The 12,868-nt window shown below is 35.8% G+C and overlaps 1 protein-coding gene across 1 annotated transcript in view; it reads right to left on the bottom strand.

Annotated features, from left to right (window-relative positions):
• Positions 1-12,868, bottom strand: part of GRM5 (glutamate metabotropic receptor 5) — a 516,157-nt gene that overhangs the window by 81,623 nt on the left and 421,666 nt on the right. Inside the window, exons 6-7 of the mRNA XM_038568353.1 lie at positions 6,783-6,951; positions 874-1,000 (exon numbers count right to left, since the gene is read on the bottom strand). Of these exons, the coding sequence (XP_038424281.1) occupies positions 874-1,000; positions 6,783-6,951 (296 nt within the window). The remainder of the gene's footprint in view (positions 1-873; positions 1,001-6,782; positions 6,952-12,868) is intronic.

Genomic DNA, 12,868 nt, shown 5'->3' with positions numbered 1-12,868 from the left:
GTCTCCAGGATCACACCCCGGGCTGAAGGTGGCGCTAAACCGCTGGGCCACCGGAGCTGCCCATATTCTGTTTTTATACGTAAAAATTAGAAATAGCTCTGAAATATAATCTTGAGAACAATGGCATATTCCTTTACATATATGGGAGAAAAAAAAACCCAAACCAAAATACAAAAGCCAAAGAAACAAAACAACACCAACAGAAACAAAACACCAAGCCAAAATGAGTTTTACCTTATGCCAGCATTATTTGAAAACTCATTATTGAGAGCTTCCTGGCTGAGACTAAGGAAAAGTACTAAGCGTAGTGAAGTTTTAGACAAATTTCTACCCAACTCTGGGAATATCCTGAGAATGGGCTGAAAAATGTCCAGCAGAAAACTTAGGAATTCTCATCTATTTTGGGGGTGAGGGCAGGAATAGTTTCTTTAAGATCTTATTTATTTATTTGGCAGAGAGAGAGAGAGAGAGAGAGAGAGAGAGAGAGAGAGAGAGAGAGAGAACGAGCAGGGGGAGTGGCAGAGGGAGAGGGAGAAGCAGGCTCCCTGCTGAGCAGAGAGCCTGAAGTGGGGCTCCATCCCAGAACCCTGAGATCATGACCTGAGCTGAAGGCAGATGCTTAACCAACTGAGCCACCCAGCACCTGCCCCCCGCCCCCCGAGGGAATATTGACCAATCTCTCCCTGAGACATATTTTCATGATTAGCTCAGGCACTGGGAAGGCTTCTGTCCCTAAAGAAATTCTTTGTCACATGAACAAGACCACCAAGATGAGAAATACTTGGAGATGTGACACCCCCTCCACCCATGTCTATGTCCTTTTGCAGTTGATTTTTGAGGCATGTACCCAAGATGACATTGTGATACATATACCTGTAAGGTCATCAGTGGGCCACGACCCCAGCTGGCACGCCTTGCAGGTGTACTCATCGAAGACATACTCATTCTCTTTACAGGGTGTACAGGTCCAACAACAGCTGACTTCTCCCTTCCGGATCACCTAAGGTAAATATTTAAAATTTCGATTATTTTTTGTATAGATAAAAACTCAGCAATCCATTATTCAAATATGCTGTTTTGCAAAGCAGGAATGGCTTGCTTTCACATAAATTATTTCAAATGCTATCAGATAGGCAGTATAAATATTAATATTCTCATTTTATAATCAAAGAAACTGAAGCTGATTTTGAATGATCAGTCCAACATCATAAAATTAGTTGATGACAGGGTCTAGAATGAAATTAAATGCAAGTCTTTGTATACTTATTCTTAGATATCTATATTTAATTAAGTGCCTGTGTTTGTGCTCATATATAAATACACATTCATTTACATATGTATATTTATAACTGAATTTTCTTCAGAGTCTGTGTCTGTCTTTCCCTAAAATTAAAACTTTTGCTTTTTGAATTTACCTTGGTTTCCCTCCACCAGTTAAATAATTGTTAGCAAAAAGCATCATATACCTGCTAAAGTTCAAAAATCTATCCATATTGATTTAAAAATCATTAGGAATTTCTATTGAATTAAGAGGTAGAACATGATTTTTTTTTTCTGGAGTTCATCTCTTTGGTCTCTGTTTCTACTCAAAATCTGGTTCAATAACTCACAGCTCATTCTTTCCTATTCAAGTAGCTTTGATTTGCTTGGGATGATGGTGAATAAGGTCATTGAAGCTATTATACACCCCTTCATCTGTTTGATTTTTTTTACGGCAATGGAAAATAATTGAAATGATTTAACAGTTGAAGGAGTTCCAGATGTTATTCTTTAGAAATAGATGTCTTTTAGTTTTTTCCACCACTGTTGCATGAATAGCCTCTGTGGAATAGAGATAGCATTCATTAAACATTCCTATAAATAATTAAAACTGTGATTAATAACCAGTACTAACCAGAAACAGCAATGATTACACTATATATTTCTCGTCCTCAGTGCTGACTCTATTACTGACCTTCGATAGTAAAATGTCTAGATACCGATAGCCATGTACGATCGTAAACTGGCACCTCTTTCATTATATTTTCTATCCCTTTTGCTGGCTCTTGATACTGCAATCACACAAGGAGAGAATGATGACAAAAAGTTCTGGATCATCCTTTCCTTAAAATAACCAGATGAGTGAGGCAGAGTTGTTAATTAGACCTTCTCAATTTACCTAAAGTATTCTTCATAATAATACTACTTATTGGCTGTTTTCTGCCTGCCGTATGCTGTTATCTCATTAAAACAAGAAAGTAGTATAAGGTGGTGGGTTTATTTTGTTCTTTTTTTTTTTTTTTTTAAGGGGTTAGGGTTAGGGTTAGAACTGAGCTTACATAACACATATGGGTAAATGAAGGATCAGATAACAGCCCTTGGACTTCAGGGCTCATGCTCATAAACGCTGAGCCTTATTGGTCTGTATAAAGGTTGAATTCAGGGGTAGTTGGGGGGATGGGTGAAATAGCTGGTGTGGATTAAGGAGTACACCTATCATGGTGAGCACTGGGTAATGCATGGAAATGCTGAATTTCATACTATATTGCACAGCTGAAACTAACATAACACTGTATGTATAACTAACCGGAATTAAAATAAAACTTAAAAACAATAAAGATAGAGTTCATGATATTTTGAAAGATGTAGTAGAAAGAGTCTTGGCCTTGAGAATCAAGAGGTGCCCCTACTTGTAGCCACTAAAACAACTGTGCAGCTTTGAACAGTCCCTCAGCTGATTTTGTTTCTTCAAACCAAGATCAATGCTTTTTAAACAATATCTAGCTTTATAGGATTTCCTGTTGATTAAATAAAATAGCACAGTGATTTGTAAATGGTAGGACACTCTAAAAATGTAACCTGATTTATTAGTAATATGCATATAAATATTTATATAGAGAAATACATTTGATTGTAAGGTAATTTCAACCACATTTGATAAAACTATTGTTGGATAATTACTAGATTTTGTAATGCAAGCAATCACATTTGAAATATTGCAAGATTCTCTTTCTTACCGGGGCATGGCAAACAAAAGCAGGTACATTTTTCCTTTTAGGAATATGCTTATTTCCTGTGCTTTAGCTTGCATTGGTTTGTAAATTTCACGTTATTTTTTTAAACCAAAATATGATCATTTCCTTTTCCAAAAATAATCCCAATATTACAGTCTTTTTCTTTTTTTGAATCAGTGGTGACAGCTCGATATGTCTGCTTCTGATCATTTAGAATTGATTTGTATTACTTTTTTCATTTGTTGTATATGTTCTGTTTCACATTCATTTTGAGTTAGAAGAGAAAGTGACAATTCCATTTTTTTTTTTTTTTTGACAATTCCATTACATAGTGATTCTCATTCTTTTTTAAGACCCTGGAAGTAGTGGTGATTTCTTTATGAATAACAATATGTAACATATTTGAACCTTTGCTAGACCAAGTGTATTTCCATGAGCACTGAATTAACAAATCTAAACAATGGCACGAGGTGTTGACATCTTTAATGAAATTGCTCAATGACACCCTTAAACCATATTAAGAAAATGTTGTCAATTATTTATTTAATAGAGGGAAAAATGATATATGGTTAGAAAAATAAAATTTGTGATTAAAAAAGGTAATTAAATGTTACAAATAAACTAGTACTAAAAATATCATAATAGAGAGTCATATTCTTCCATCAAGTAAGTTATTCCCAGTAGAATGGGGTAGAAAGGATATATAAAAAAATCTCCCAAATCAGCCATTCAGCTTTTTGAAGCTATAGGTTTAAACTGTATTGCTGTGAAAGGTCAAAACAAATAACATCCATGTGATAATTTATACAACCTAATCTTTCTACAGGAGGAAATGGAAATTCTGAACAATCAATATTCTGAGTGAGTCTAAAAAGAATTTCACATACAGATTCTAATTGTAAGATGACTGGGCAAGATGCAGACTGTCACTGAATATTAAGGGTTAGCAAATTTTATCTGCAAAGGACCAGACAATAAATATTTTTGGTTTTGTGGGCCATATAGTCTTTATGGCAATTCAACTCTTCAACTCTATTTATTATAGTATGAAAACAGGCATAGACAATACATAAACAAATAAGCATTATACTTCTATAAAGCCTTATTTTTAAAAAGATTTATTTATTTATTTCAGAGACAGAGATAGAGGACACATAGTGAGGGGGCGGGACAAAGGGAGAGGGAAAGAGAGAGTCTCAAGTAGACTCCCTACCATGCACTGAGCCCAGTGTGGGCCCGATCCCAGGACCCTGAGATCAGACCTGAGCTGAAATCAAGAGTCAGACACTTAACCAATTGAGCCACCTAGATGCCCCTCAATAAAATTTTAGTTACAGAAACAGGTAGCAGATCGGATTTGTCACGGGGACTGTTGTTTCCTAACCCTTGTATATCATAACAAAACATACAGAAATTTTTAGCTACTCTATAAGCTACTGTGCCATTTAGAAGATATTAATACATTTATATTTATCTTTATTTACCTTGGCTTCCTTCTTGTCTTATGCTTACCAAATCTTCAGAACTACCCCTTGAAGATCTTACAATTAATACTGAATTATTTCACTTTCATTTGTAATCACCAATCAATGAACACATCAAATGTTCCAAACAGAGTAAACATGAAGTAGACTGAAAAGATCAAGGCCAACTGCTCCAGGTGTATACACCGCCTGAAATGTGGTACTATCATATTTTAATAACTATTTGATGAATAAATTATTTTGATACCATTTTTCTTCCCCGAGGACATTATACCTCAATAGCTAAACTTCTTTCTATTTTTATTATTTTTTCATTCTTTCTTTCACTGATTTATTTCCTCTAAGTGTGGCCAGAATTTACTTACTCTAAAAGTAACTTTTCAATGTCCTCAAACTAGCAGGACTGCCTCTTACCTGCATGTCACCACACTTCTTATTGCTCAGTTACCATTTTATCCTGTTTAATCTACAAATCCTGCCTCAAGAAGGCCCCCGATGAAAATTGGCTAACCCCAATTTTCCTCTTTCCTTCGGTCCTTGTCTTCCTTAACTTCTCTCTTCCATTGACCACCACCTTACATGACAGTATACTCTCTAGTTATCTATCTTTCCCAGGCCCTGTTGTCCTTCACTCTATCTTTTCTTTTTTCCTTTATGCTTTCAAAGCAGATCTTCAATGTCTATTCTTGATCCACATTTATTTTCTTTGTATACTTTCAGGTTCAGTGACTGATATACTCCAACAGCTCCAACTTAAGCTCTAAATCTGTATCTTCAGCCTTATTTCTCATTGTCATAGACTGATGTTTTCTATTACTGGCTAGATATCTCAAAACTAACAGGCTTCCAAACTAACCCACTGACTTTCTTTAAAAACCATTCCCATTTTTCTATGCTCGACAATGGCACTTTCTAGTTACTAAGATTTAAAATTGCAATTGATTATCATGGGCTTTTCTTCTCCAACTCTACATCCAATTGATAGCCAGGGCTGATTGAGTATACTCTCTATATAATACTTCTCTCAAATATTGCCCCTGCTCCCATTCCATTCTCACTGTTCCTCCATAATCCAGGGTTCTTGTCACCATTATCACAGTGTCCTTCTTACTTTCTCTTCTTTCTCTACTCATGTTTTATAACAACTCATGCATCTTCACCTACTATAGTCCAGTTTATGTCAACATCTTTGCCAAGATTATTCTGACTCCCGGTTAATAAAAATTAAGTCAACCTGCTTAGTATGACATTCAAAACTCTCCACAAATATGGCTTCAAGCTATCATTTCCAATTCTCTCTTTTAAAATAACTATTTAAAGCAAGGAACCCTAGATTATTCACTGTTATTCGGGATACTACTTCTGTATCTTTCTAATTACTGTTCCTTCTACTTACATGATCATTTTTACACATCTCTCTCTGAAATTATACCCATTCTTCATGGTCCAGTGTCTGACATTTTACTCAGAAGAAATGTCTCTTTTTCTTTTCTTTTCTCCTTTTCTTTTATATGAACTTATATAGCTCTGGTTTTTTTCTTTCTTAATGAAGTCATCACATTTTATATAATGTTGCTTATTTGTGCCCAAGATATTTTTCCTCAGTTAGACTATAGATCTTTGGCAATAAATGTGTGTTACTTATTTTTCGCCCCATTGATATAAACTATTACATTAGTAGGAGTTTGATAAATATTTGTTAAGTTAATTAGAAATTAATGTGGTTTCCAGCTGTGAGCTATTTATCCCTAGGAAGCATGTCTTTGAGAGGCTTACATGAGTATAAAGGGTGTGGGTAAACATGACTCATCAACTGGTTCAATTAGTACAACTCCTAAGTCTATTGTGGGTCATACTATCAAAAGGAATTGAGAGAAAAGTTAAAAAAAAAAAAAAAAGCAAAACAACCCCCCTCCAAAAACACAAAACACAATTTCTGACATTAGAAGCTTATAATGTAAAAGGTAAGACAAATATCCAAAAGTTTTAGAAATAGCCAATGATGGGCTGCCTGGGTGGCCCAGTTGTTTGAGCATCTAGCGCTTGGTTCAGCTCAGATCATGATTTCAGTGTCATGAAACTGAATCTCATGTTAGGCTCCACGCTCAGTGCAGAGTATGCCTGGGATTCTTTCCCTTCTCTCCCTCCCATCTGCTCCTTCAACCCCCTCCCCCACTGCATGAGCACACATACATTCTCTGTCTCTCAAATAAATAAATAAATCTTTTTAAAAAAGAAATAGCCAATGATAATGAACACTTTGGAATTTACAACAAAAATTTTAAAAAATGGACTCCACTTTTACCTTTATCTGGCCTTTCTCACATGGCTCGCTGCACACAGATCTGATGATGTTGTGTTTCTTGGACCATACTTCATCATCATCCATTTTTAATTCTCCGTTGTCCCAACTTCCAACATTGATATAATCAAAATAATCCTTTCCCATTTCCTTGAAATTCATTATTTCATACCTTAGGAACAAGAATATAATGATTATTCAGCTAAGAATATGAATATTCAGCTATGAAAAAGCAAAAGATTTCATTTCCCAAAAATGTATCTATTGTCATATTACTGACACTGGAATTTTCCATGACACTATGCTGAGAATAACAAAAAAGCCTGTTGGCTTCAATTTCTCTTAAGAAACCTCTTCTTTTTTTTTTTTTTTTTTTCATCAAACTTAAACTTGAAATAGAAGATAATCCCATGTGAGAAGGTGACTTGACCTCAGCAAGGATGAAAGACATTTTTTAAGTAACTTCAAGAAGTTTAAACAAGTACTACTGTTAGGATTCTAAAAAAGATAGAAAGGGTTGTTTTTTTTTATCTCTATTCAAATAAAATGACAAAATTATCCTTTACTAACCAAGTAAGAAATTTTGTAAACCTTTAATCTTATCTTCAGCTTTAGCAAATGTGGGGATAATCTGGATAGGGCCTGATCTTACTTTTCTTTTTTTACCCAGTACCAATGGCTAAACTCATTGTATAAAAGATGCCTTCAGGAATGATGTTTAAAATGTCCAAAAAGAATTTATGAGGTTGGAAGATGACAGCAGAGTAGGAGGATCCTAGCCTTGTCTCGTCCCTCAAATACAACTAGATAACTATCAAATCATCCTAAACACCCTAGAAAGCAACCTGAAGAGTGGGAGAACAAACCCTACAACTAAAGACAGAAAAGAGGCCACACTGAAAAAGGTAGGAAGTACAGAGACTCAGTTTGGGAGAAACAGGTCATGGCTGCTGTGGTGGGGAGTGAGCCACTGTTGTAGAGAAGGGTGAGAGACAGACTCACACACAGGAGAGTGCATGAGGAAAACAAATCCCCATTCCAATTGTCTTAGAAAGCAAGAGGGCCCAAATTTCATGAGTTCTTGTAATCAGTGGGATTTAAAGCCTTGAGTTCTAAAGGTCAGTGGTCTTGGCTCCAGGAGAACCTGGTGAATATTGGGGCTCCTCTTGGATAAAAGTCAAGCAAACAACCTACATACAAGCAACATGGAAACAGTGAGCTGAAGAGTGCCTGGGGTACACAGTAGAGAGGTTATCTGCTCATTTTGGAGTGTGTTCCAGAGAAACAACATTCACAGAGAGACCCCTCCAGGTATGGCAGGCACTATTTCCCTGCACTGCCCCTCAGCATAAACACAGAGGCATCTATAGTAACCAGCCCAGCACTGACAACTTGTTACCTAACTTGTTTACACTAAGCCCTGCACTCCAGTGTAACCATCCTTGTCAGTCATGTTTGCCTAAATTCCAGCATGACGGGGCCCCTCCCCAAGAAGACTGGCTCAAACCCCAGCTCACACCACATCTCTTGACACAGGAATTTGTAAGGCTTTGGTTCTGGAGGCAGTGGTAATAGGTCTCATGAGCAGGTTCGAGGACCCCTAGTCAGAAAGTTACACATTCAGGCCAGGGACCAAACATTGCCCACAACAGACAGAAAGAACCTCTGAAGATGACTGGCCTAAAGGATAAAGTGGCTAGGGAACAACAGCAAAGCACATGCAGAACATATTGGAGCCTCTCTGTGAAGTGCCAGGCCCTGGGGAACAGGTGACACTACACTGCAGAGCACTACAGGACCTCTTCTTCATAAGGCCATTATCCTTAAGAACAGGAGATGTAGCTGACTTTCTTAACACAGTCACAGAGACTTAGACAAAATGAGAAGAAAGAACAATTTGTCCCAAATGAAAGAATAGGACAAGGTCACTACTAGAGATCTAAGTAAAGCTGATATAAATAACATACTTGTTAGAGAATTTAAAGTAATAAACATAAAGATACTTACTAGTTGAGAAAAGAGCAGACAACATGAATGAGACCCTTAACGCAGAGATAAGGGATAACATAGCAGAGATATATGGCTCAGTAAACAAAATGAGCAACACACTTGATGGAATTTACAGCAGGCTAGAAGCAACAGAGGGATGAGTTAATGAGTTATAAGACAGAGCAGTGGAAAGTGATCAAGCTGAATAAAAGAGAGAATAAAGAATTATGCAAAATGAGAATATACTTAGGGAAACCAGTGACTCCATCAAATATAATAGCATTCAGAGTAGAGGGATCCCAGAAGAAGAAGAGAGAAAAGGAGGAAGAAAATTTATTTGAAGAAATAATAGGGGACACCTGGGTGGCTCAGCGGTTGAGCGTCTGCCTTCAGCTCAGGGCGTGATCCCAGAATCTGGGATTGAGTCCCACATCGGGCTCCCTGAGAGGAGCCTGCTTCTCTCTCTGCCTCTCTCTCTCTCTCTCTCTCTCTGTGTGTGTTTCTCATGAATAAATAAATAAAATCTTTTTTTTTAAAAAAGAAATAATAGCTGAAAATTTCCCAAATCTGAGAAAGGAAACAGATATCCAGATCCAGTAGGCACAGAGAACCCCCAACAGAATCAACAAAAGCAGATCTATACCAAAATATATTGTAAATAACATGAGAAAATGTAGTGATAAAGAAAAAAAATTAAAAGCAGCAAGACAAAAGAAGACAGATAAAAGGGAAATCCCATAAGGCTATCAGTGGATTTTTCAGCAGAAACCTTGCAAACCAGAAGAAAGTGGCATGATATATACAAATTCTGAATGAGAAAAATCTACAGCCAAGGATACTCTATCCAGCAAGGCTATCATTCAGAATAGAAGGAGAGATAGTTTCCCAGACAAACAAAAACTAAAGAAGTTCATTACCACTAAACCAGAGATATTAAGAGGGACTGCAAGAAATGTTAAAGGGGATTGTTTAAGTGGAAAGCACAGACCAAAAGTCAAAGTATAATGGTAGAAAACACAAAAGCAGTAAAGACAAATATTCCTATAAAAAATCATGCAAAGAACTCACAAAATAAAAAGATGTAAAAAAGAACAACATAAACCTAACATGTGGGAAGGAGAAGGAGTAAAGAAAGGGTTCAAACTTAAATGACCAACAACCTGTTATTGACTACTATATGTAGAAGAGAAAGAAAGAAAGAAGGAAGGAAGGAAGGAAGGAAGGAAGGAAGGAAGGAAGGAAGGAAGGAGAGAAGGAGAAAGAAAGAAAGAAAGAAAGAAAGAAAGAAAGAAAGAAAGAAAGAAAGAAAGAAAGAAAGAGAAAGAAAGAAAGAAAGAAAGAAAGAAAGAAAGAAAGAAAGAAGAAAGGGATCAGAGAAAAATTTCCAAAACAACCACGAAACAAATAATAAAATGACAATAAGTACATATCTATCAATAATTACTTTAAATGTAAATGTTGTAAATGCTCCCATCAAAAGATACAGACTGACAGAATGGATAAAATAACAAGACTCACCTAAATGCTGCCTACAAGAGACTCTTTCTAGATCTAAAGACACCTGTAGATTGAAAGTGAGGGCACAGAGAAACATTTATCATGCAAGTAGATGTCAAAAGAAAGCTGGGATAGCTTATACTTATATCAGACAAAATAGACTTTAAAACAAAGACTGTAAAAAGAGATCAGGAGGGGGACATATAATAATAAAGGGGATATATAAGAAGATATAACAAATATAAATAATTATATACCCAAATACATAAAACAGTTAATAACAAAGATAAAGAAATAATCTATAATAAAACAATAATATTAGGGGACTTTAATACCCCTAATACCCCTCAATGGACAGATCATCTAAACAGAAAATCAATAAGGAAAAAATGGTTTTAAATGACACACTGTACTGGATGGATTTAACAGATATATTCAGAACATTCCATCCTAAAACAGCAGAATATACATTCTTTTTAAGTCCACCTGAAACATTCTGCAGCATAGACCATATATTAGCCCACAAAACAAGCCTCAACAAAATCAAGATTAAAGTTGTATCATTCCTCTTTTCTGACCACAGCACTATGAAACTAGGTGTCAATCACAAGAAATAATCTGGAAAGACCACAAATATATGGAGGTTAAATAGCATTCTACTAAAAAAGAATGGGCCAACCAGACAAAGAAAAAGAAATAAAAAATACACAGAAACCAATGAAAATGAAAACATAACAGTATAAAACCTTTGGGATGCAGCGGAAGCAGTTCTAAGAGGGAAATTTATAGCAATACAGGCCTTTCTCAAGAAGCAAGAAAAATCTCAAATAAACATTCTTACACTGAAAGGAGCCAGAAAAAGAACAACAAACAAAACCTAAAACCAGCAGAAGGAACAAAATAATAAAGATTAGAGTAGAAGTAAATGATGCAGAAACTAAAAAGAAAACCCAAAAGAACAAATCAATGAAACCAGGACCTGGTTCTTTGAAAACAATCAATAAAATTGACAAACCGCTAGCCAAACTTATCAAGGAAAAAAGAGAAAGGACTCAAATAAGTAAAATGACAACTGAGAGAAGAGAAATAACAACCAACACTACAGAAATAGAAATAATTATAAAAGAATATTATGAAAACTCTATGCCAATAAGCTGGACAACCTAGAAGAAATGGATAAATTCCTAGAAACATATAAACTATGAAAACTGAAACAGGAGGAAACAGAAAATTTGAAGAGATCGATAACCAGCATAGAAAAAGAATCAGAAATCAAAAACTCCCAACAAAGAAAAGCAGTACCAGATGGCTTCACAGGCAAATTCTACCAAACATTTCCAGAAAACTTAATACTTATTCTTCTCAAACTACTCCAAAAAATAGAAAAGGAAGGAACACTTCCAAATTTATTCTATGAGGTCGCATTACTCTGATACCAAAACCAGATAAAGACACCACTGAAAAAGAAAATTATAGGCCAATATCCCTGATGGACATAGATGCAAAAATTCTCAACAAAACATTAGCAAACCAAATTCAACAATACATTAAGAAAATCATTAACCATGATCAAGTAGGATATATTCCTGGATTGTAAAGGTGATTCAGTATTCTCAAATCAATCAATGTGATACACCACATCAAAAAAGAGAAAGGATAAGAACCATGTAATCATTTCAATAGATGCCAAAAAAGCATTTGTCAAAAGTGTAATATCCATTCATGCTAAAAACCCTTAGCAAAATAGGCTTAGAGGGCCATACCTCAGCATGATAAAGGCCATATAAAAAAACCCCACAACTAACATAATCCTTAGTGAGGAAAACTGAGAACTTTTCCCCTAAGATCAGAAACAAGACAAGGAGGGCCACTCTCATCACTTTTAAATTTTTTTTTTTTTTTGGGAGGGGGGGATGCCTGGGTGACTCAGTTAGTTGAGCACCCGACTCTTGGTTTCAGCCCAGGTCATGATCTTGTGATAGGATTGAGCCCTGACTCTGGCTCTGCACTCAACCAAGTCTTCTGGACGTTCTCTCCCTCTCCCTCCCCTTTGCACCCCCCCCCACCAATGGCATGCTTTCTAAATACATACATACATACATACATAAAATCTTTAATTAAAAACTTTATCTATCTAAGCAATCTCTTACACCCAACATGGGACTCAAATTCATGATCTCAAGGTTAAGAGTCATATGCTCTACTAACCTAGCCAGTCAGGAGCCCCTCATTATTTTTATTTAACATAAAAGTCCTAGCCACTGCAATCAGACAACAACAACAACAACAAGATTCAAATCAGTAAGGAAGAAGTAAAACTTTCACTATTTGCAGATGACATCATACTATATATAGAAAACCCAAAAGAAAAAAAAAAAAAAAAAGAAAACCCAAAAGACTCAACCAAGAAACAGCTAGAACTGATAAGCAAATTCAGTAGACTCATAGGATACAAAATAAATGTACAGAAATCTACATTTCTATATACCAATAATGAAGCAGCAGAAAGATAAATTAAGAAAACAATCCCATTTACAATGGTACCAACATAATGAGATACCTAGGAATAAACCTAAACAAATAATTGAAAGACCTGTACTCTG

Source organism: Canis lupus, chromosome 21 (genome assembly GCF_011100685.1).
Source record: "Canis lupus familiaris isolate Mischka breed German Shepherd chromosome 21, alternate assembly UU_Cfam_GSD_1.0, whole genome shotgun sequence".
NCBI classification, from domain to species: domain Eukaryota; kingdom Metazoa; phylum Chordata; class Mammalia; order Carnivora; family Canidae; genus Canis; species Canis lupus.
The sequence above is the reverse complement of the archived record's forward strand: the minus strand, read 5'-3'. Positions and strand labels throughout refer to the sequence as shown.